Source organism: Aplysia californica, unplaced genomic scaffold, assembly GCF_000002075.1.
Source record: "Aplysia californica isolate F4 #8 unplaced genomic scaffold, AplCal3.0 scaffold00045, whole genome shotgun sequence".
Lineage (NCBI taxonomy): Eukaryota > Metazoa > Mollusca > Gastropoda > Aplysiida > Aplysiidae > Aplysia > Aplysia californica.
Genome location: NW_004797315.1, coordinates 1,779,313 through 1,799,272, shown reverse-complemented (window position 1 = coordinate 1,799,272; position 19,960 = coordinate 1,779,313). Strand labels below are relative to the sequence as shown.

General features: G+C 39.3%; 1 protein-coding gene across 1 annotated transcript in view; it reads left to right on the top strand.

The window, feature by feature from the left end:
• Positions 1-208: 208 nt before the first annotated feature.
• The window catches only part of LOC101856785 (WD repeat domain phosphoinositide-interacting protein 3), a gene marked incomplete in the record, with an annotated part of 20,964 nt that continues 1,212 nt past the window's right edge, over positions 209-19,960 (top strand). The window contains 8 exon segments of the mRNA XM_013079242.2: positions 209-348; positions 6,912-6,986; positions 8,275-8,376; positions 8,598-8,685; positions 11,644-11,738; positions 13,016-13,206; positions 13,686-13,771; positions 15,061-15,162. Of these exon segments, the coding sequence (XP_012934696.1) occupies positions 282-348; positions 6,912-6,986; positions 8,275-8,376; positions 8,598-8,685; positions 11,644-11,738; positions 13,016-13,206; positions 13,686-13,771; positions 15,061-15,162 (806 nt within the window).

The following is a 19,960-nucleotide window of genomic DNA, read 5'->3' as shown; positions in this document are numbered from 1 at the left end:
TAGGTCATGTGTGACATATTTTTCCTTTTAATAGGGAACTGAAAAGTGACATTCACCTTGGATTACTTTAATATCTTTAATCAGGAAGGCATACTCATGTATACATTCATTCTTGAAAAACTTCATTGCCTTATTTTAGAATTTAAACCCCCCCCATTAAACATACCATTCTTTGTCTTGCGAAAATGGCAAAAGCCCTGGCAAGTCAATGCTTATAATAGTGCGATGACGGAGTATCTGATCACAAGGAAAACAATCTTGTCAAAACTTTCTAACAAATTATGAATTTGGGATCTTCTAGCCCGTATACTAATGGGCTTCTGTTTGCTGGATGGAATCAGGATCATGGTAACATATTTGGTTTAATCAAGAATTGCTTTTGTGACCAAAGTGTTTTTCCAGTTGTGTGTCAGTGTCTGTCTTTTGTCTCATACTCATGATGGCCGAGTTTAGAAGCCACACCCCCAACTTGTGTCCGAGCACAGCTGTCTGTGAAATAAAAAAATACTAATTTCGTATTATAATATAGTCGTCTGTGATGATTTTTAATCGATAAAGCATTATCCATCTTTTCATTTTAAAAATACTTTCCTCAAGACACTCTATGCAAGGGACAGGGACAATAATATTGTATTTTTGTGACCACTATCACTCTTATCTTGCACTCAGTTTTGGTGTATGTATAGCACTTTCCTTGTTCATTTTTATTTATTTCACCCACTTCTCTCATCCTTCCTGACCGATTCATCCGTGTTGATCACTGTGCTGGGTCCTCTGGCTTGGAGTGCTCCTCAATTAACTTGATTGTCGTTGATGACAGCAGCACATTCCCGTCTTTCACGACCCATAGTGATGTGAATGTGGGCCAGGCTTCTGCAATCGGGGCTCAGTTCAAACCATTTCTTTCCACAGCATATTTCATCGATGCCACAAACTTTCCTCAAGCTGCCCGTTTGATCCTGTTTCCTTTGATGCTGCTTAGGTTGTCGTGCAAAAAGGGTGCCTCGGGTCTCCCAAAACATTCAAGTACAGCTTTGCGTGTGCCACCTTATGCCTCACTCTTGATGCTGGCCAGGTCAAGGATGTATAATCTCATACAGACAACATGGGTGTCCTTTGTGCATCCCAGAACGGCCCTTGCATTCTGTACTCTCTTCAACCTGTCTATCTGAGTCTTGGACAGGGAGAGGATGCCCAGACCATAGTCTATTACTGACAGAACAACTGAACTAGCTGCATTAAAGGAGAAAAAGAACTCTCTGTTGAATTCCTGCTGAAGCCAAGGTCTTCACTACATTGATGCCCTTCTGAGCCCTGACAGCAACATTGTCAATGTCTTCGGAAAGAAAGTGTCCTGTCCAGAGTGATTCCCAGGTACTACAGCTCATGCTGTCAGTCTTTGAGAAAGTAGTCAAACACAATTGGAGGGGTAGGATCTTTCACAACGGTTGTTGAGTGAGCACCAGATGACCTGTGCTTTGTCTGAACTGATGACCGCCTTGTATTCCTCACATCAATCTGCGACCTTGCCCAGCCTGTCCTGTAGCATCCGTCCAACCGCTAGCCTATCACGACCTTGTCCGTAGACCATCACATCATCTGCAGAAGTTAGGATTTTTCCTGCTCAACTTACATCGATCCTGGCAATTTTGGATGTGTGTATATTTGAACAGGACCGGTGATAAGGCTGATCCTTGTGGCAGTCCTGAGGCAATCACTACTTGGTCTGACATCCATTGCCCACTTCTCAGCGCCACCTTCCTCTCAAACAGAGCTTCGGAGATCCATTTTACCAACCAGGGGTCAACATTCATTTCCGTCAGGAGATCCATGAGCTTGCCGTAATCAACTCAGTTGTAAGCATCCTCTAGGTCTATAGCAGCCATTGCTGTCTACTCCTTTCTCTGGAACCCTTCAAATACATCAAAGGCTAACACAGCCGTGTGTGTGCTGGTGTCTTTACCTGTAGCTTCCTAGGCCGTCTGGAGGGAGCTTTTTCCTCTCTAGGTAATTTTGCCAGCCTTTTGGCCACAAAATCTTTTCCAGGATCTTTTCATACATGTTCTGCATGGTGATGAATCTGTATCGATTGATGTTAAAGTTGTCTTTGCCTGGTTTAGGAAGAGGCATGAGATAGCTGTGTAGCCACTACTCTGGGATCTTGCCTTTGGCCAGACTGTCGTTGAAGCCCTCCTCCATGCTCTTATAGATCTTCTTCATCTGCATACTTAAAATGACTGTATCTCACCCCATCAGGCCCTGCTGCACTATCCTTCATTCCGCTTATTACCCGCTTTGCTTCCTGTATTGTGACACCCTCTCCATACAGCACCTCTGGAACAGCAGTTTTCATAATTGCCCGGATGTTGGCACGCTCCTCCATGTTGCCTTGGTGAGTTTGCTTGCTGTACCTCTCAAGGAAAGCCCATCCTTTTGCTTCATCTGTCTCCAGTAGCCTATCGTTCTCCTCTTTAACAGACAGAGAGCCAGCGTTAGTCCTTAATCCCTTCATTTTTCTGTGCAATTTCCAGCACCTGTGTGGTGCCTTCACTGATGACACTTCGGTCACGTACTGCTCCCACCGTTCCTGTTTGGCCTCATTTGCACTTTCCCTGAAAAGCCGCCCGTCTCTTTTCATCCGCTCTCTGAGAATATATTCTTTTCCTCTTTTGATACTTTGTCTGACTTCCTCGCCCTATGCCATGTACTCTTGTTGACCTTCTCTTCTGTAGCCACAGCTTTTCAAGCACAGGATTCCAATAAGGCGGCTGAACAAAGTTGGATTTCTCCTATTTTTTGCAGCGCAGTAGAGCCACTGTCCTTTTCATATCTGAATGTTTTTTTCATCTTGCGTTTTTCATCCTTCCCCTCGTGGCAATTGATCATGATGGAACAAGGCAGATGATCACTTCCGTTGTCTGACAGAGCCTGCCATTTAGCAAGGACCTCCGAACCTGCTGTAATCAATGCCAAATCTATGTTTGAATCTTCCTCTCCATTGCGCTGTGCGATCCTTGTCATGTGTGTTCCGTTGAGGATGGGAAAACTGCAATCTATCAATCGCCTTCTTCAGAGCCTTTCCTAGAATGTTATCGTGTACATTTCCCCATGTCACACTCCTGGCGTTGAAGTCCCTAACGATCGTCACCCTTTCACTCAGTTGGCCGACCTCCTCCAGGAAGTTCCAATCCTCCTCTATCCTGGCTCTGTTATTCCCCATAGATGTTGACAAGCGCCCATTTCCTCTTCCTCACCTCACACTCCATAATTTGGACCTCCCTGTCCTCCCTGTTGAATCGCTTCGCATCAATCAGTCTGTGTGTAACGCCCTGTTTGACTAAATATTAGTTGGCCATGATGGGTCACACTACATGGATTCGTGTAGGCCTTGTAGCAATGGCGTTTGAAATTTTCTACGTCCGTCTCCTGGAGCATCATAATATCCGTTTCATAGATAAGGTTTTCCAGATCTGAACCTCTTTGCCTGACACTGCTGCAATTTGAGTAGCATATGGCTTGGTTTTTGTCTGTATTTATCCGACTTTTCCTCTTCCCGGAACATTTCTTTCTACAACTTCCTGTCCTTCCTCTTTTCCTTGCTACCTTTTAAGGCGGTAATGCTGGGAGTGTCTTCAAGGGAGCACAATCTCCGTAGCTCCCACGCTGTTTCCCTTTAAAAAGAAATATTTAAATTCATGATGCGTTTTATAGCTTTGGGATGTACACTGTCACCCTGGCAGAGCCCCATACCAGGGAAGGGGACATATTCATGCCTGGCGCCGCCCCTAAGGCTGCCAAACACCCACGTAAGAGTCTGACTAACCCGCAGCCATACATCCTGTGGGCACGTTGGTACACCTTGGTCTTAAGGATTATTTGTCAAGGTTGTCTCCTCTAGGTCTTTTGCGTTCTGTTCCTGAACCGCAAGGTTTAGGTTAACAGTGTCACCTCTGTAAGGATGTGGCTCTTCGCTCACGCACTTAACGGTCTTGAGATAATGAGAGGTTAGCTGAGTACATGGACTGACAGCTCGAGATGCATGCCTCGTTCTCTGAAAGAATCCAGCTATACCCAGAGGTGCGTAAGGGGGAGAGTTCGGTGTCTCCACAGTATCTCCGCTTCACAAGAACCTTAACATCATTACCCCCTGGGCTTCCGCCCTTGACACCAACTGAAACAGTTGTGAAGGCAAACTTGAAAAGTGTGGCAAAAATCCACAAATACTTTCTGTACACTAGAGTCGAGGCAACAAATATTACAACAAAACATCAGTAGCAGCATACAATAGTTTGGTGTGTGTGTGTGTGTGTGTGTGTGTGTGTGTGTGTGTGTATTTAATAAGGCCACAAGCATGGGCGCTGTGTGTTTGTGTGTGTGTATGTGTGCGTGTGTCAGTGTGTGTGAGTGTATGTGTGCATGTGTCTGTGTGTGTAAATGTGTGTGCTTGTGTATGTGTACAGTCGTACCTGCCCTGACGGCCACCTGTACGAACAGCCACTTTCTATTTCCCTCCTTGCGTTTTTTTCTATATATAATTTAACTGTGTAAAACGGGCACCTGTCCAACGCGGCCGCGGCCACCTTATTTCAACACACAACCCCTATCACAGAAAGCAATAACACCTGTCTTAGACGGCCACCTTAGTTACTCCTTTACATTTTATCATTAATTGTGCATTGGCCCCTGGCGTTGTGGGCGAGCTGTCATATTCCAATCACCTGTCGTCGTAGTTTGGTAGTCCCTCCAACCAATCATGTTGCGTAGGCCCCTCAGAGTTTTGACCAATAGGTAACAATTTTCAGCTGCTGGTGAGGTAAGCGTGTGATCCCTCATATAACCCATAAAAGTGCCGCTCAGAACTCATACACAAATTGTAAGTGAGATGAATGGTCACTGTTTACCCAGTCTGTTACAAAGTAACAAGCCCCCCCCCGGGCGGTGCCACTGACTGAAGTATCTTTAGGCCCTTCCCAAAGGGGGGACATATCTCGTTCAAGCATAGTAGAATTGTAAATGGGCTGATTCATGTCACGCTTATATAACTGTGCCTGATCTACAACAGGGAACTGCTCCTTTTTCTTTCCTGATCCTTACTATTGTCATTTTCCTCTACTTCTTTTGTATGTTTGTCACTCCCTTGTGACCTGCTATTTTGGGGTGCCTTGATAGTCGAAGCAGACCTTGTGCTGTTGAAGCTTGAGAGGTGAGCAGTGTAAGTCTGATTCCCTGTAAAGACTTCTCTGTTGACACTCACCCCTTGGCGCTCATATGACCTTATGCAGTTGCGAGCACCGTAAAACCCTCTACTATTTAAAAAAAAAAAAAAGTAACAATGGACGTCAACATGAACTTGTGACAGAAGCGTCGCTCGTTCTCCAAGTGGTGGTGACCCATGTGTTTGTTTTACCATAGCACTTGGTCCTCCTTGTCTGACACATTTCGTTTTATTGTCACCCTTGCACAAAAGCAGCAACAAAAGAAAAAAAAGCCTAGCGAAAACAACAACGACAACAATAAACAACAACAACAACAATGCGGCTACTTTCGGTCTGGACCTCAGAAAGGAATGGTTTGTTTTCTTCATCTTGATCAGTCCTGCCTAAGATGGCCACCTGTCTTATACGGCCACTTTTCTCCTTGACAATGGGTGGCCGTTTTACTCCGGTTCGACTGTATTTGTATTGTGTGTGTGTGAGTGTGTGTGTGTGCATGTGTGTGTGTTTGTTTTTCTTTCAAAACATTTTTTGTTGTTGTCACCGACGCACTCTGTCGCAATTAACGCCGCATTGTCGCAGCGTCTCTATGTCGCAATTAACGCTACCATAATATTATCCATTTTGCAAAATACTTGTTTTTGATAAACGGAGTGTCTGCGTCACATACACGGTAACCAGGCATGTAGTCTCAGAGTCTACGTACACAGTGACCGGAAGGTAGAACTGATAAATCAATTAATTCTAGTCGAGATCTTTTAACTCATTCGCCACCTGACCCCAGGAGTTTCAGGTAAAACCGATCTACTATAAGATGGGGTACTGCCATTATTAAAACACTACTAGTATCAACGCATCATCGCACATTACTTGAAATACTTTTAGTGGGCGAAGAAAGTGTTAGACCTTCTTTCAATCTAGTCATATGAGGGTGAGTGCTTGGTGGTAAGAGGTATGATTGAAGACAGACAGTTTGCAAACGATTTTCTTCTACTCAGGGTCTGCGATGGTAAGCTGCTCAACAGCAACTTTAGACTTTAAAATTAAGGAATATGTTTATTAGAATATAATTATGATAAGTAATTGGGAAACCTTGTTATAAGGAGGAGCACACTGGGTGAGGTAAATTGATGCTGCAGTAGGAGTGTTTTTCATGGTTACTATCGTCTAGATATTTGGATTTTGGTTACTGGTCATGTGTCTTATTTGATGATTCTAAAAAAAAAAAAGAACATTACATTAAAAGGTCAAGAGTTCCAGACATGAACCTGATCTTGCTGGTTCCAGGAAATCATAGAACAAAAGTTGCTTGTTAGCATTTTATATAAAAATCAGAGTACCTGCACGTGGTATGGCAACAGACATTCAGTTTTCTAGGGGGTGACATTTTTTTGTGTTTTGGATTCACCCTTGGACCCAAAGCTTTCCATATCCTAATAGGTTTTTTATTATGGATTTATTCAAGCCATCAGCCTTTCCGACTTTCAACACAATAATTATTTGATTTTTACTTTGCTAATTTTACGTGAATGAAAATATATTGGAAGTCGAAAAATGGAAACTCTTCATTTCTTGTTGCTTTTTCGCTCTGTAAAACAAAACAAAAAAATTAAGTTGAAGATTTTCATGATGCAAATTAACTAGATTTAAGATACACGTATTCAGCTTTTTTTCCTCTTGTGTGTTTATAATTAACAGGGTGCTTTTCCTGTGGAATGGAAAAAGGTTTCCGTGTGTACAATGCTGATCCATTGAAAGAGAAAGAGAGACAAGGTGAGAATTAGTTTATATGTATCGGTTTGAATGCATGTCATGTAGTTGTTTCTCCAAAATTTTTAAATCTGAAATATTTGTTTCAGGGGATATATATTTAGCAGTTCACTTTATTTATGTAAAGCTGGTTTGTGACATACAAAAAGTTGTAAGCTATGGCTCTAATTGTTTTGTGCAGGAAGTTGCAGATTTGTATCATTGTAGCCTTGTTGTATGGTAATAGAGATTACATCATGTACTCTTAGAAGCAAGTTTAAAAAATGGGAGGTCTGTGGGAACCATGTGTTCAAGGGATACCCATGACCTAGAAGAGTTGTTAATTCGGATAATAGGTTGTTATGACGATGCGTTATGAAAGTTTTTATATTCTTTTCCCTTATAATGTTTTCAACTTGTTCTTCTGTGAGGGTTAAAAAATCTGTAGCAGAAATCTTGTATGTTTGAGATGTTCTCTGGATCAGTTTTCTCTTAATCTTTATTTTTAAAAGCAGCTGGTTGGAGGGTGCCTTTGGTCGGTCCTTCTTCTTTTCCTCTGTGGTTTGTTGGTCTTCCTTTTCCGTTGCACTAAGTGTTAATGTGCTTCTCTTTACTAAAACAAAGTCCTTAAAAAAAAATATGTTGCACTTGAATGATGGAGGAAAAAGCAAACTGGCAAAAGTATCTGAAAGGTATGAAGAAACATAACGTACTACTAGCTTCTTTTACCAACTACTGGTCCTTTTTTAGGGAATAAATAGAGCTATAGGTTGATTAACATTTATAAGAACATCAACGAAATGCTTCTGATCCTGACACTTTGCTCTCTTCGCTATATAATTTACATTCTTGAAATAGGTAAAAAAGAACATCTTTTGCACATTATATCAGGGTGATCAAAATTTGGAGAATGGAGATATCTAAATGTGCACCTAGGTGAAATAAGGTCTTAAAATGGAAGGCTAAAGTTTACTTTACCCATGGGTGATGTCAGTCCCCCTCAGGAAGTCGAGAATTAAAGTTCAGTTTGCAAGAAAACGTGTTTGAATAAATTAGTTAAGTTTAGTTTATTATTTGAAATCAGGGGAGTTTTTTACACACATGCTGCTCATTTGTTTTATTTTTGAAGTTTGACATCGATACAAGTGTGGCGTTGACTGCTCTTTGTTCTTTATTTGTTTTTTATATACCTGATGGTATGTGGAGAGAGTAGGTTAGATTATTAAAACAGATCATTGTGGAACTGAAATGGAGAAGGTTGTTTGGTTTTATCATACATTAATTTTCTTCTTTTTGCTTTCTTTTGTTCCAGATTTTTCCGATGGTGGCATCGGTCATGTTGAGATGCTGTTCCGTTGCAATTACCTAGCTCTGGTTGGTGGTGGAAAAAACCCAAAATATCCCCCAAACAAAGGTAATTTTATTAATGAACATTTGTAATGTGTGTAGTGACTATATTTTTTCAACATGCAAGCTTCATGTAATTTAAATGTAAAGCATATTTTGGTACTTGTGTGACTGATATTGTTTTCTCCCTCCTTGACTAGATATTAAACTGTAAAGTTTTATTTAAATAAATCTTTTTTTTAAATGATATAATAATTAATGTTTCTCTTTCTAATTTTGTTTTCGCAGTTATGGTTTGGGATGATTTAAAGAAAAAGCACGTTATTGAACTGGAGTTTTCGTCAGATGTGAGGAGTGTACGTCTGAGAAGAGACAGGTTTGTTTTTTTGCGTTTAATTAATAGCAATATGTGTAGGCTGTACTAATGGTAACTATGACTGAAAGTTGTGCTTCAAATTGCGCACGAGGTTACTTTTTTTGCTTTTGTTTTATTTGAAGGAAGTTTAAAATTAGGATGTCCACTGGGATGTTATGGATTGTACAGGGTGACTTTAACTCATTCGCTACGCCGAGCCGTGGGGGGGCGGCACGGCTAAAGTGCCGTCAGTACACTAAGCCGGCGGCTCGAGAACCGACGTTCAATTTTAGCTTGGTTTCTATTCCAATCAACATATCCATGTTAAAATAAAGGTCATAATATAAAGTTGACTTCCGGGTCAAGTGTTTCCACCTAGAATCGGAAGTTTTGATTCAGTTTTGAAACACGATTTCGAAGTTTATGCGACATTGTTTTATCGCGAAGCCCAAATTATAGCCCAGACACCAGTCTTAGTACTTTTACACAACAAAATGTATCATTATTTTGCTCACTAAAGAAGTGTAGGACTCTTCTTTGTAATATTGATACTACTGGACTCAAATTGCCAGTGCGCTGTAATTGAGAAATCTATATTTTTGAGTGCTTGATCTAGGCCTAGATCTAAATAGTCAAAATATTTTTTTTCTCCCCAAAACCACTACTTTTTGGTGAATTTACTCAAAAAGTACCACCCAAGACATGTATAGGTTTATTCCAAATGCAATTCTGAAAAATTCCATATAAGATACGAGTGTTTTTTTTTCTGTTTGGGATCCTTTTTTCAAAATAATTAAAACATTTTTTTTTTTCAATATCGGAGGTTATGATCCAAATGTACAAATATTATGGAATGTATGTAAATAACTGCTCATTTTTCAATATTTTCCTGTTCTATATACAGTTATGGTTATTTTGATGCATAATTTGACTAGGTAAAAACATATTTTTTGAGTTTCATCTGAGATTATAAATTTTTTGTTTTCAAATTTTATCCGCAGCCAATCACAATTGTGTTGCATAATCACCTCTTACAGGAACCAAAGTTGAAAAATACTCAAATAAACCATACAGATGTATTCTGCAAACCATACTGAAAATGTTGGTATATAATATGTTGATATTTATTTGAATTTATGGCCCCCAAGACCTGTGAACTGCACACTAGTCATCATCTCATTTCGCCCTCCCGAAAAAAACTCGTCCACAAGCCGAAAATAATACGTAGCGAATGAGTTAAAAAAGCGTCCATTTAACCCCTTGTCTGCTAACTGAAAGCCCCCTCCCCATGTCAACATCAGTGGCCTCTTTCCCCCTGGTGCTAGGTATAGAAGCTGCCAAGAAGGGCTCTCCACCTGTCTCTGTTCTGGCGAATCTTCTCCACCTCCAACCAGCCATGTGTCCATATGCCTGAGATCCGCCTCTAGATCTCATTCCCAAGTGGATATTGGCCTTTCTTTCTTTCTCCTCCCCTGTGGGGTTCCATCTTAGGCATTTTCTTGTCTCATTGTGGGTTGGCTTTCTGAGTGTTATCTCCAATCCATTGCCATTTTCTTTTCTTGATCTCAGTAAACATTCCTGAGAGGCTGCCTCTGACATGGTTCATTTCTTTGAAGGGCTATAGCTTGCTAACCACTAGATAGAAAAGAAACATCAGTTAAAAGAGAAATGAACTTACAGTCAAATCTCTTGAGTGAGATGTTTTTGAGCTATATTTATTCAGCTAAATAATTTGACAGGTGAAAGTGAGAAAGAATTATTTTTCCCTAACTGAATCAACATCAGTGCTCTAATCTACATACATACCAAAGAAACAATCTCCATTTTAGTCCTGAAGTGGCAGTTGGGTGTCTCACATCCAAGAAAGCAATATCACGCCACAGTTTCTTCACAGTCACGTCACATGACTATTTTCCACAAAAAAGATACTCTTACTGATTGTCATTGTTACCATTGAATATCTGCACAAGACAAACGTTCTAAAAAAGGCGGAAATAATGCTTAGTGACCATAGCCACCCACTGACATCGGAATTTCAACTATTGACCCGCAGTAAACGATACATTTCCAAAAAAGCAAGAACAGACAGATATAGAAATTCATTCATACCAACTGCAGTGAGGTTACTGAACACACAGTGCTACAAATGAAACAGAGAGAGAGAGGGAGAGAGAGAGAGAGAGATGTCCCAGCCCGTGAGACATGTATTTACTTGGCATAATGTCCTGTCTTGTTGTGCCTTTGCGTGAGTGCACCTTTAAGTCTAACTTTTGTAACGTCTACTGCCAGTGTTAATGACCAAGACAAATTTCTCCCTGCGAGATGAATAAGGATTGTCATTGTCATTGTCATTGTCATTGTCATTATAGAAGTCTTTGTTCTAGATGCTATTGTGTGTGATTCCTGGACATAGCAGCCTGAAAATAGACATGGTCAAATTGGCAATAGAACAATGAAGATGGGAATATAACTCTCCATTCAAAACTGTTCAGAAGTGAAGATATGATGAAACAAAACACAGGTTTACAAAGGCATGCCAGGTACGCCTGCCACGCACATGGCAACAAATTGTTAGGGTGTACCAGGTATGCCCACAGCTTGTGGAAAAGGTTAAAGGGCAACAACTTGGTCATCTTTGCACAAGTTTGATTGAATTTCATTTGTGTGAAGTTTTGTTGAAGGTACAAAGATGACCCAAGCCAGTGCTCTATAAATTGGTCCTTGTTTTAAAGACACCCAGTGTTTATTAAAGATCCTAGTACTTTTTCATTTTATTCCTTTTTCCGTTATTGTTATGTATGTATTTATGTGTTATGGAAAGGCTGTGGACTTGTTTACGTATTGAATAAACATTTGTGAAAATGGTTTTTGTATCAAATGACAAAGTATTTCTCTCAAATATTCACTGGTGATCAATGAATCTGATTTAAAAAGGGTTTTTAAAAATGCTGAATTATTGTCATTTTCCTTATTTTTCAGAATTGTCGTTGCTCTAGATTCCATGATCAAAGTGTACACCTTCACGCAAAATCCCCAGCAACTTCATGTCTTTGAGACAGGCTACAATCCAAAGGGTAGGTTAAAAAAAGAATGGAATTGAATATTGTTAAAACTGCTCAGCGTGCTCGTATGACGCTATGCAGTTGCGAGCGCCATAAAACAGTTACCAAAAAACCCTCCGGTCAAATGGCTGCCTGTATGAGCGAATCACCCATACAAACTGCCACTTCCCATGTCCCCCCTTGTGTCTTTTTTACGTCTCAATAACACTGCGTAAGATGACCACTTTTCTCCTCGACAATTTGTGGCTGTCTTAGACAATATCTACTACTAAGAAAGAATGCAAGTGACCTTCTAACTCATTTTACTGTATTATTTATAACATTTAGCAGCCTGTTCACAATGGGCTGTTCTATCTAAGATTGTAATTGTTATCTCTCTTTTTCATCCTTGTGTGTCCCTGCTAGATCGACTGCGCTGGTTCTTAAACCTGCAGTTCGGCTAATTTTAACGTATATGATCATTATTCTAACTTAGTAAGGAGGCCCCTTGCCTTCAGGCAAGATAGCCACGTTTTGATTTCAAAGGTATCCTGGGTTTTTTTATTATGCTGGCAAGAATATTTTCCGTTTTGGTTGGAACAATTTTTAATCTTGCTAGTGTGGCAGTCAAAGCCCACTCTTATCGATTTTAGGACCAGCAAGGATCTTGAACTTGCGCACCTTGCACACAGGACCTCCGAAATTTGTCGCCCTCATCTGAGAAAGCGTGTTGTTTGATCTTACCTACCCTAAGATCAGGGGTATGACTGAAAGACACAGCAGTAAGAAGGGCCCAGGGGTAGTAATTGAAAGTGTCAAACTGAGAGAGGAGCACAGAAGCTAGGGGTGGGGTGAGAAAGTGAAGATGAAAGCAGGTGATGGAACTGGACTAGAGAACAGGAAAGGAGGACAAATGAGAAAATTTCGGAGCAGAAAATTATGTCGTTACTGGCAGGTTTTGAACCGTGGACCATTTGACTGAGAGGCGAACACAATGCCTTTAAACCACAAGATCCCTTGTTATTGTTAATATTATCAATGTGCTATGTAAAAGTGTTTTCGTAGGTTACTCCATTTTAAGTGTTGAAAGCCTTGTTTGTATCCAGTCAGAGGGGAAGAAGTTTGCAGTAATGTTCTGAAGAGGAGCATTGTTCAAAGGTTATAAACATAACCCTATTTCCATTGATGTACAATTATAAACAGGTATATGTTTCACTTAGATGGAAGGCGTCATCCTTTGATGAAGGTGTGTTTGTGCCTGTATTCTTTTGTTTCACCTTTTTAAACTTTATTTTCTCTTTTCTTTTCAGGCTTGTGTGTGATGTGCCCAAACAGTAACAACTCATTGTTATCATTTCCTGCCCGCAAAGTGGGACATGTTCAAGTAGTAGATCTTGCGGACACTGAGAAATCACCACTTGATATTCCAGCCCATGAAGCAAATTTGAGTTGTATGGCGATGAATTTGCAAGGCACAAGACTAGCCACAGCCTCTGAAAAGGTATTTAAAAATGAAGAGGCAATGTTGGTCCTGGGCTTGACTTCTTGTAAGATGCAGCTCGTTCTTCTTTGAATATTTATGTAGTGATGTTTACAGTGGTGTTTTTACTTTTGTTTTCTAATATGTCTTGTTCTGTTGAAGCTAGAGAGCTTTTGTATGTCCCCTAAACTCGTTCTTTGACTCAAAGGCTGGAGTATCTTTGACAAGGACAGTGTGCATGCTAGAACTCTTAGTTTTCAGTCAGTATCTGAGTTCATGTGACTGCCCTTTCATGGGGATATAGAATGACTGAGAAAAAGAGCTGATCTTTTCCTATAGCCATGCGTGTATTAAGCTGGTGCCAACCCAACAACTTTTGCAAGATAGGCTAAAATCTTATCAATATACCGCTGTGATTGTTTCTGTGTGTTTGTTTTAAAATGTGATGGGTATATTTATTTATGAATTTCATGTTACTGATTATCATTTTTTATCTTCAGGGTACCTTAATACGTGTGTTCGACACAGCCGCAGGAGTTCAGTTGCATGAGTTGCGTCGCGGTGCTAACAGTGCTCACATTTACTGGTAGGAGTTCTCTCAGTACTTTCTTTACTTCTCTTTTCCGATCCAGCGGCCATTTGGCTTCTAGCCCTTCGGCCTGACGATATGGCAAAGAAAAGAGATAACTCAGTAAAACTGGCTTAACAGAAAAGCCCTTAATTTCACACAGCATTGGAGTCTCTTACTTACTGTACTTCTACTCTTTTTATCAATGCTACAATTGTGTTTATGTACTCTTTGATGTTTCTATGACTTATATCTATTGATGATTTCACAAGACCCATACTAAAAAATTTCAGACATGTCGTCATCTAAATTTGATTTTTCTGGTACCGAATTTCAATCAGAGTTTTGTCAAGGAAAGTGGTCCAGGTATTGGAATCCTCAACTCTTGGAGAAGTCGGTGAATGTGTTCATATTAATTAAGGGGAGGAGCGACCCTTGATTTTGCCGATTTTGGGTCAGGCTATGAGATGTTGGCTGATTTTTGAAGATCAACCAGTTTTTTGTCTAAAAATAGCATGGAGACAATTGAGAAAGTCTTTATTGTCCTCGTAAATTGCCTTTGAAAACATGAGGGTGGGTTAATATAGTGTTTCACAATAATTGTCGTTTTTCGGAAAGTGTAATTTTTTTGCAGTTTTTCCCTACTCCTTCCTTAGTTTTCATCCTTTTGACTTAAAACTTTCCAGAAACATAGATGACAAGGTTGCCATTAATGTAACAGAGATAGTTGCGAAAAAAATAACACTTTTCCATTGGCAAACCATTATGCAACCTGAATTTAAAAAAGGTTTTTTATACTTTGGGAAAATTCTCATTTTTTTCTCTCTTACACTTAGTGAAAAAAAATTCGCTGTTACGCTGATAGGATCTGGTTCAGGTACACTCTCACCAAATTTGGTCAAATTTGGTGTGTAAATAAGAATGTCTTAGGGATTTGAAATTCATTGTTTATTTTCAAGATGGTGGCCGTTTCCATAGCAATGGGTGTAACTATGCCAAAATAAAATTGCATATCAAGAGATTTTACTATGCCTAACTTATATGTGTACTTAGATTTGATCTCGGGCAAAAGACATAGAAAATGGTCCTCAAGGGTTGCTCCTCCCGTTAGGGCCAGAAATAAATTATCTTTTACTTCTTAGTTAGAGTTTTCATATTGTTGTTGCTCACGTGTCTTTTGCCTTTTTGAAATTGGGAAGATGACCAAGTCGTCGATGATTGAATGTTTTCGTATGGTCGACATTGTTTGTTGACAGAATAGTCTCAGATCAGTTTGTAATAGATTCTTTCATTTTCATTTTGCACAGCATAAGCTTCAATACAGATTCCACTCTCTTGTGTGTCTCAAGTGACCACGGAACAGTCCACATTTTCTCTACTGAAGATGAAAAGAAGAACAAACAGTCCAGGTGAGAACAAAATTGTTTAGTGTCTCTTTATCAAAGGGTTTGTGCTTTGTCTGAAAAGTGGTTGACGGTATATATAATCTTCCTCTTTGAGTGTGATGCCTTTGAGTGTCATGCCCAGGCAGTGGCATATTCGATATACTGTACACTGAGCTTTTTTCACGCACCTTTTTTTTCCCCGCATTTTGCCCACATCATCAATGTGTGCGAGGGTGTCTGGGTAAGCTTTATGGGATTGTCTTTACACAAAGATGTACTGAGAGAGAGACAGAGACAGAGTGAGACTAGTGAGAGAGAGAGAAAGAGGATTACTATAGGAGCTGTGCACTTCATATGTTCTTTGTATTATTGTACAGCGCATTGAGCACTTCTTTGTGGAAATGCGCTATATAAATGCAATTTATTATTATTATTATTATTATTTTCTGTGATCGTTGGGGTGGAGAAAAATGGCCCTGTTTAGAAGTCCAGATCACTTTTTGTCTGGCTATTAGGAACCCATTGAGCCTAGACGTTATGGTAACCCAGGTGCTCAAAGATAATGTTATGAATGAATGAATGACTGATTTTGGAAGGTCAAGGGACATGGTAAAATTCCCTTATTTTTTGTTGCCTATCTTTACAAATAAATTCCTCAATTCCTTGATGGTTGGCTTCTTGCTTTGAAATTTGAGGGCAGCCTGCATATGGCTCGTTTTCCAGATTCATTTGTTCTGCAGAAAACAATTTGCACCAGTGATATGGCGTTTTGGAAAATTTTTTAAAAACTTTCCTTTTTCGTGTTGTAATCTTATTTCCTCTACTTCTTTTGTATGTTTGTCACTCCCTTGTGACCTGCTATTTTGGGGTGCCTTGATAGTCGAAGCAGACCTTGTGCTGTTGAAGCTAGAGAGGTGAGCAGTGTAAGTCTGATTCCCTGTAAAGACTTCTCTGTTGACACTCACCCCTTGGCGCTCATATGACCTTATGCAGTTGCGAGCACCGTAAAACCCTCTACTATTTAAAAAAAAAAAAAAGTAACAATGGACGTCAACATGAACTTGTGACAGAAGCGTCGCTCGTTCTCCAAGTGGTGGTGACCCATGTGTTTGTTTTACCATAGCACTTGGTCCTCCTTGTCTGACACATTTCGTTTTATTGTCACCCTTGCACAAAAGCAGCAACAAAAGAAAAAAAAGCCTAGCGAAAACAACAACGACAACAATAAACAACAACAACAACAATGCGGCTACTTTCGGTCTGGACCTCAGAAAGGAATGGTTTGTTTTCTTCCTCTTGATCAGTCCTGCCTAAGATGGCCACCTTTCTGAGATGACCGCTTTTCTCCTTGATAATGGGTGGCCGTTTTACTCCGGTTCGACTGTATTTGTATGGTGTGTGTGTCAGTGTGTGTGTGTGCATGTGTGTGTGTTTGTTTTTCTCTCAAAATATTGTTTGTTGTTGTCACCGACGCACTCTGTCGCAATTAACGCCGCATTGTCGCAGCGTCTCTATGTCGCAATTAACGCTACCATAATATTATCCATTTTGCAAAATACTTGTTTTTGATAAACGGAGTGTCTGCGTCACATACACGGTAACCAGGCATGTAGTCTCAGAGTCTACGTACACAGTGACCGGAAGGTAGAACTGATAAATCAATTAATTCTAGTCGAGATCTTTTAACTCATTCGCCACCTGACCCCAGGAGTTTCAGGTAAAACCGATCTACTATAAGATGGGGTACTGCCATTATTAAAACACTACTAGTATCAACGCATCATCGCACATTACTTGAAATACTTTTAGTGGGCGAAGAAAGTGTTAGACCTTCTTTCAATCTAGTCATATGAGGGTGAGTGCTTGGTGGTAAGAGGTATGATTGAAGACAGACAGTTTGCAAACGATTTTCTTCTACTCAGGGTCTGCGATGGTAAGCTGCTCAACAGCAACTTTAGACTTTAAAATTAAGGAATATGTTTATTAGAATATAATTATGATAAGTAATTGGGAAACCTTGTTATAAGGAGGAGCACACTGGGTGAGGTAAATTGATGCTGCAGTAGGAGTGTTTTTCATGGTTACTATCGTCTTGATATTTGGATTTTGGTTACTGGTCATGTGTCTTATTTGATGATTCTAAAAAAAAAAAAGAACATTACATTAAAAGGTCAAGAGTTCCAGACATGAACCTGATCTTGCTGGTTCCAGGAAATCATAGAACAAAAGTTGCTTGTTAGCATTTTATATAAAAATCAGAGTACCTGCACGTGGTATGGCAACAGACATTCAGTTTTCTAGGGGGTGACATTTTTTTGTGTTTTGGATTCACCCTTGGACCCAAAGCTTTCCATATCCTAATAGGTTTTTTATTATGGATTTATTCAAGCCATCAGCCTTTCCGACTTTCAACACAATAATTATTTGATTTTTACTTTGCTAATTTTACGTGAATGAAAATATATTGGAAGTCGAAAAATGGAAACTCTTCATTTCTTGTTGCTTTTTCACTCTTTAAAACAAAACAAAAAAATTAAGTTGAAGATTTTCATGATGCAAATTAACTAGATTTAAGATACACGTATTCAGCTTTTTTTCCTCTTGTGTGTTTATAATTAACAGGGTGCTTTTCCTGTGGAATGGAAAAAGGTTTCCGTGTGTACAATGCTGATCCATTGAAAGAGATAGAGAGACAGAGTGAGAATTAGTTTATATGTATCGGTTTGAATGCATGTCATGTAGTTGTTTCTCCAAAATTTTTAAATCTGAAATATTTGTTTCAGGGGATATATATTTAGCAGTTCACTTTATTTATGTAAAGCTGGTTTGTGACATACAAAAAGTTGTAAGCTATGGCTCTAATTGTTTTGTGCAGGAAGTTGCAGATTTGTATCATTGTAGCCTTGTTGTATGGTAATAGAGATTACATCATGTACTCTTAGAAGCAAGTTTAAAAAATGGGAGGTCTGTGGGAACCATGTGTTCAAGGGATACCCATGACCTAGAAGAGTTGTTAATTCGGATAATAGGTTGTTATGACGATGCGTTATGAAAGTTTTTATATTCTTTTCCCTTATAATGTTTTCAACTTGTTCTTCTGTGAGGGTTAAAAAATCTGTAGCAGAAATCTTGTATGTTTGAGATGTTCTCTGGATCAGTTTTCTCTTAATCTTTATTTTTAAAAGCAGCTGGTTGGAGGGTGCCTTTGGTCGGTCCTTCTTCTTTTCCTCTGTGGTTTGTTGGTCTTCCTTTTCCGTTGCACTAAGTGTTAATGTGCTTCTCTTTACTAAAACAAAGTCCTTAAAAAAAAATATGTTGCACTTGAATGATGGAGGAAAAAGCAAACTGGCAAAAGTATCTGAAAGGTATGAAGAAACATAACGTACTACTAGCTTCTTTTACCAACTACTGGTCCTTTTTTAGGGAATAAATAGAGCTATAGGTTGATTACCACTTATAAAAACATCAACGAAATGCTTCTGATCCTGACACTTTGCTCTCTTCGCTATATAATTTACATTCTTGAAATAGGTAAAAAAGAACATCTTTTGCACATTATATCAGGGTGATCAAAATTTGGAGAATGGAGATATCTAAATGTGCACCTAGGTGAAATAAGGTCTTAAAATGGAAGGCTAAAGTTTACTTTACCCATGGGTGATGTCAGTCCCCCTCAGGAAGTCGAGAATTAAAGTTCAGTTTGCAAGAAAACGTGTTTGAATAAATTAGTTAAGTTTTTCTTATTATTTGAAATCAGGGGAGTTTTTTACACACATGCTGCTCATTTGTTTTATTTTTGAAGTTTGACATCGATACAAGTGTGGCGTTGACTGCTCTTTGTTCTTTATTTGTTTTTTATATACCTGATGGTATGTGGAGAGAGTAGGTTAGATTATTAAAACAGATCATTGTGGAACTGAAATGGAGAAGGTTGTTTGGTTTTATCATACATTAATTTTCTTCTTTTTCCTTTCTTTTGTTCCACCTTTTTCCGATGGTGGCATCGGTCATGTTGAGATGCTGTTCCGTTGCAATTACCTAGCTCTGGTTGGTGGTGGAAAAAACCCAAAATATCCCCCAAACAAAGATAATGTTATGAATGAACATTTGTAATGTGTGTACTGTCTGTGTTTTTGCAATATGCAAGTTTCATGTAATTTAAATGTAAAGCATATTTTGGTACTTGTGTGACTGATATTGTTTTCTCCCTCCTTGACTAGATATTAAACTGTAAAGTTTTATTTAAATAAATCTTTTTTTTAAATGATATAATAATTAATGTTTCTCTTTCTAATTTTGTTTTCGCAGTTATGGTTTGGGATGATTTAAAGAAAAAGCACGTTATTGAACTGGAGTTTTCGTCAGATGTGAGGAGTGTACGTCTGAGAAGAGACAGGTTTGTTTTTTTGCGTTTAATTAATAGCAATATGTGTAGGCTGTACTAATGGTAACTATGACTGAAAGTTGTGCTTCAAATTGCGCACGAGGTTACTTTTTTTGCTTTTGTTTTATTTGAAGGAAGTTTAAAATTAGGATGTCCACTGGGATGTTATGGATTGTACAGGGTGACTTTAACTCATTCGCTACGCCGAGCCGTGGGGGGGCGGCACGGCTAAAGTGCCGTCAGTACACTAAGCCGGCGGCTCGAGAACCGACGTTCAATTTTAGCTTGGTTTCTATTCCCATCAACTTATCCATTTTAAAATAAAGGTCATAATATAAAGTTGACTTCCGGGTCAAGTGTTTCCACCTAGAATCGGAAGTTTTGATTCAGTTTTGAAACACGATTTCGAAGTTTATGCGACATTGTTTTATCGCGAAG